Here is a 2,909-nt window from a genome sequence, read left to right on the forward strand (position 1 = left end):
TTGTAAAGTTATACCTGTTATGCGAACCAAAGTTGACGCGACATTTTTTTAATTGCTGTCATTCAAAAGATGGATACTACTAATTCGTGGTATCACCCAAATTCCGCCATGCACTTACCATAATATAAAATAATTATATTTATTTGAGCTATAGGATAACTGCCTAGGAACGCCCGAGTCGGTTATGATTACAGTCCATTGACAATTTTAGACTGCAGTATTCTCGGGTAAAATGGTATTTCGATAGTACCTATATCTCATAATCTCATTGTGTTTTTTTACATAACAAAGCCCTTTTAGAGTCGCGGGGCCATACATATATTTCTTTCAATATTCTTTCTTTCTACAATAAGAAACAAAAAATAAGCAATAAACGTGTTCCATTCTACCCGACTTTAATATTTATATTGACCTAAAACATAAATATCCAATAAAGATAAATATCTATAGGTACATGAACAATTATGGGCTATGTTGGATGGAATCAAAAAACAGTTGGAAAAGGTGAAGACAACCAATAATGTAAAAACAGTTACATTGGCTGTTGCAAAACTAGAACAAAAGATGGTCGGAATGCAGGTGTGAACTCATATATAGTTACAATAGTCAACAGGGTGGGTACAGCCTTTAGTTCGTTGGTTTATTCATCACTTGTAACTAATACAGCTTGAAATCTGCCGTTATATTTAAATAATAATGACTGACAATTACAATTGTGATCATTTAAACGAAACTAATTGGCGCCATTCACTGTTATCTCATATATCCTGATCATGCTGTTTTGAACAAGTAACATCGCTCTTTTACAGTCGCGGAAATGCGGTTTCCTTAATTCTGCAAATATTTCTTGTTTCTAAATAGGAAGTTGAAATAGATTAAGAACATGCTGGTGTATATCAATGTAATGCACTTGCTTCTAAATCCTACATAAGTGTGCAGTTGAAACTGTTTATTGTAAACTTAGGTGGAATTTCTCTTTGAGGGTTTTGTTTTTCCATCATGCTACAATCTTTGGATCAATCTCCTTTAAGGCCGACTCCCCCCATTACGGGTTGTGTCCTTACGCACATTTTTCTTCAAATTAGAACTTTAATATGTTTAATTAAATATTATTTATTCAATTTGACATTACATCGTCTGTAAGGTGTAACGGTCACGCCTTTTACCCAAAACAATATTTCTTTTTTATTATTAATAAGCGTGTTTTAACAATTGTTGTTTTACCTTTACTATACCTGTCTTTTCGCTTTTGTCAACTTCTTCGTTATCGTGACCGAAGAGATGAAATAAATTTCATTCTTTCGATCATGTCCTATCTTACCCAAACCTATACCATAGGGCATAGGCTTTAACAAACTCCGATATTTTTCTGCAGAGAACAGTTGCACAGCAAATCGACAACAGCCTTGCAATTAAGAACGAAATAAAAAACGCTGACATATCTAACAAGCGAATGATTCCTGAATTAAACCAGAAGTTAAAAGAAATGATTGAAGAGATGACTAGAATACGACAAAAACAAAATGAGCTTGAACGAAAACTATCAACACGCAACCAAGAGAACGAACAAAGTATACGAATGCTATTATTTAAATATTTCTTACGAATGCTATTATTTAAATAAATATTTAAGAGTTCTTTTAAGCATAGTTTTATTTTATGCAGACTTTTTGGCGCAAATCAATGGATTTGAGCAGCAGATTGGTCTTTATGACGTAAGAATTGCTGACATGGACCAGCGATTTCAGGTGGGCGTTATATCTAAGTTTTGAATAAGATATAAATCATAGTTTATCATTCTACAATCAAGCTTTTTTGGCGTATTCATTCACACTGACGAAGACGTGTGCAGGCCGCTAAAACATCAGTACGCAAAATGTGCAAGAATATAGTCTTTTGAAAACGAATTTAATGTGTCTGGAAAACAACAGTTTATATATCACAGGTTCTTGAAACTACGAGTTATTCTGGTGTCGCTCTGTGGAAGATCAACAATTTTCAACGCCGCAAGAGGGAAGCAGAGAGCGGTCGAGCTCTATCAATTTACAGCCAACCTTTTTACACGAGTCGTTACGGATATAAGATGTGTGCCCGTGTATATCTCAATGGAGATGGCATGGGTCAGTCAAATTAACATCATTAACGGTACCGTGTACGTTTATTCTTAATACAAAACTTGCACAAACGCAGGTAAAGGAACCCACGTATCACTGTTTTTCGTCCTCATGAAAGGAGAATACGACAATCTTCTTCCCTGGCCTTTCCGACAAAAAGTAAATTACTTTTAATTTCTACGTATTTTTATATAATCAATACCCTATGCCAGGTGACGCTCATGCTACTTGACCAAGGCTTAGAACGACGTCATTTGTCAGACATGTTCAGACCAGACCCTACGTCATCGTCGTTCACGAAACCAACTTCCGACATGAACATAGCATCCGGTTGTCCATTATTTGTCGCGCATAACCTAATAGAAGGAAGTTCTTATGTCAAAGATGACGTCATCTTTATACGGATTCACGTGGACACAACAGACTTAGAAACATTTTAAAGTTATTTTAACCTAAAGTTACACAAACACAACAATACACAGTGTACTTTTACAAGTTACAATTTATGTTGTTTGGCGGTTTTTGCCATATTAAATATTTCTGCAGTAAGAAGTTAATATAATTAACCGGTGTCGTGATATATTCTTTATTGTTATTTATTGCGCATTGGACTAAACAAATAGAATGACCAACCGGTCCAAGTTTGTAACGACCCTCCGTTGTAAACGTTACAGACACGACGTTTTCACGTTAACACTTTAGTTTTTATTTAAGGTCAGTAGAATTGATTTGGTATGTTATTTTTCATTCATTCATTCATTCATTCATTCATTCATTCATTCATTCATTCATTCA

The 2,909-nt window shown here is 34.8% G+C and overlaps 1 protein-coding gene across 1 annotated transcript; it reads left to right on the forward strand.

Moving 5' to 3' along the window:
- The first annotated feature begins 388 nt into the window (after positions 1 to 388).
- On the forward strand, positions 389 to 2,676 carry LOC100184576 (TNF receptor-associated factor 3-like). The gene is made up of 6 exons (XM_002130566.4): positions 389 to 579; positions 1,376 to 1,571; positions 1,666 to 1,748; positions 1,946 to 2,120; positions 2,191 to 2,273; positions 2,327 to 2,676. Exons 1-6 carry the CDS (start codon positions 472 to 474, stop codon positions 2,552 to 2,554), a joined length of 873 nt encoding a protein of 290 aa, XP_002130602.1. The 5' UTR covers positions 389 to 471; the 3' UTR covers positions 2,555 to 2,676.
- Positions 2,677 to 2,909: the final 233 nt, after the last annotated feature.

Source organism: Ciona intestinalis, unplaced genomic scaffold, assembly GCF_000224145.3.
Source record: "Ciona intestinalis unplaced genomic scaffold, KH HT000771.1, whole genome shotgun sequence".
NCBI classification, from domain to species: Eukaryota; Metazoa; Chordata; class Ascidiacea; order Phlebobranchia; family Cionidae; genus Ciona; species Ciona intestinalis.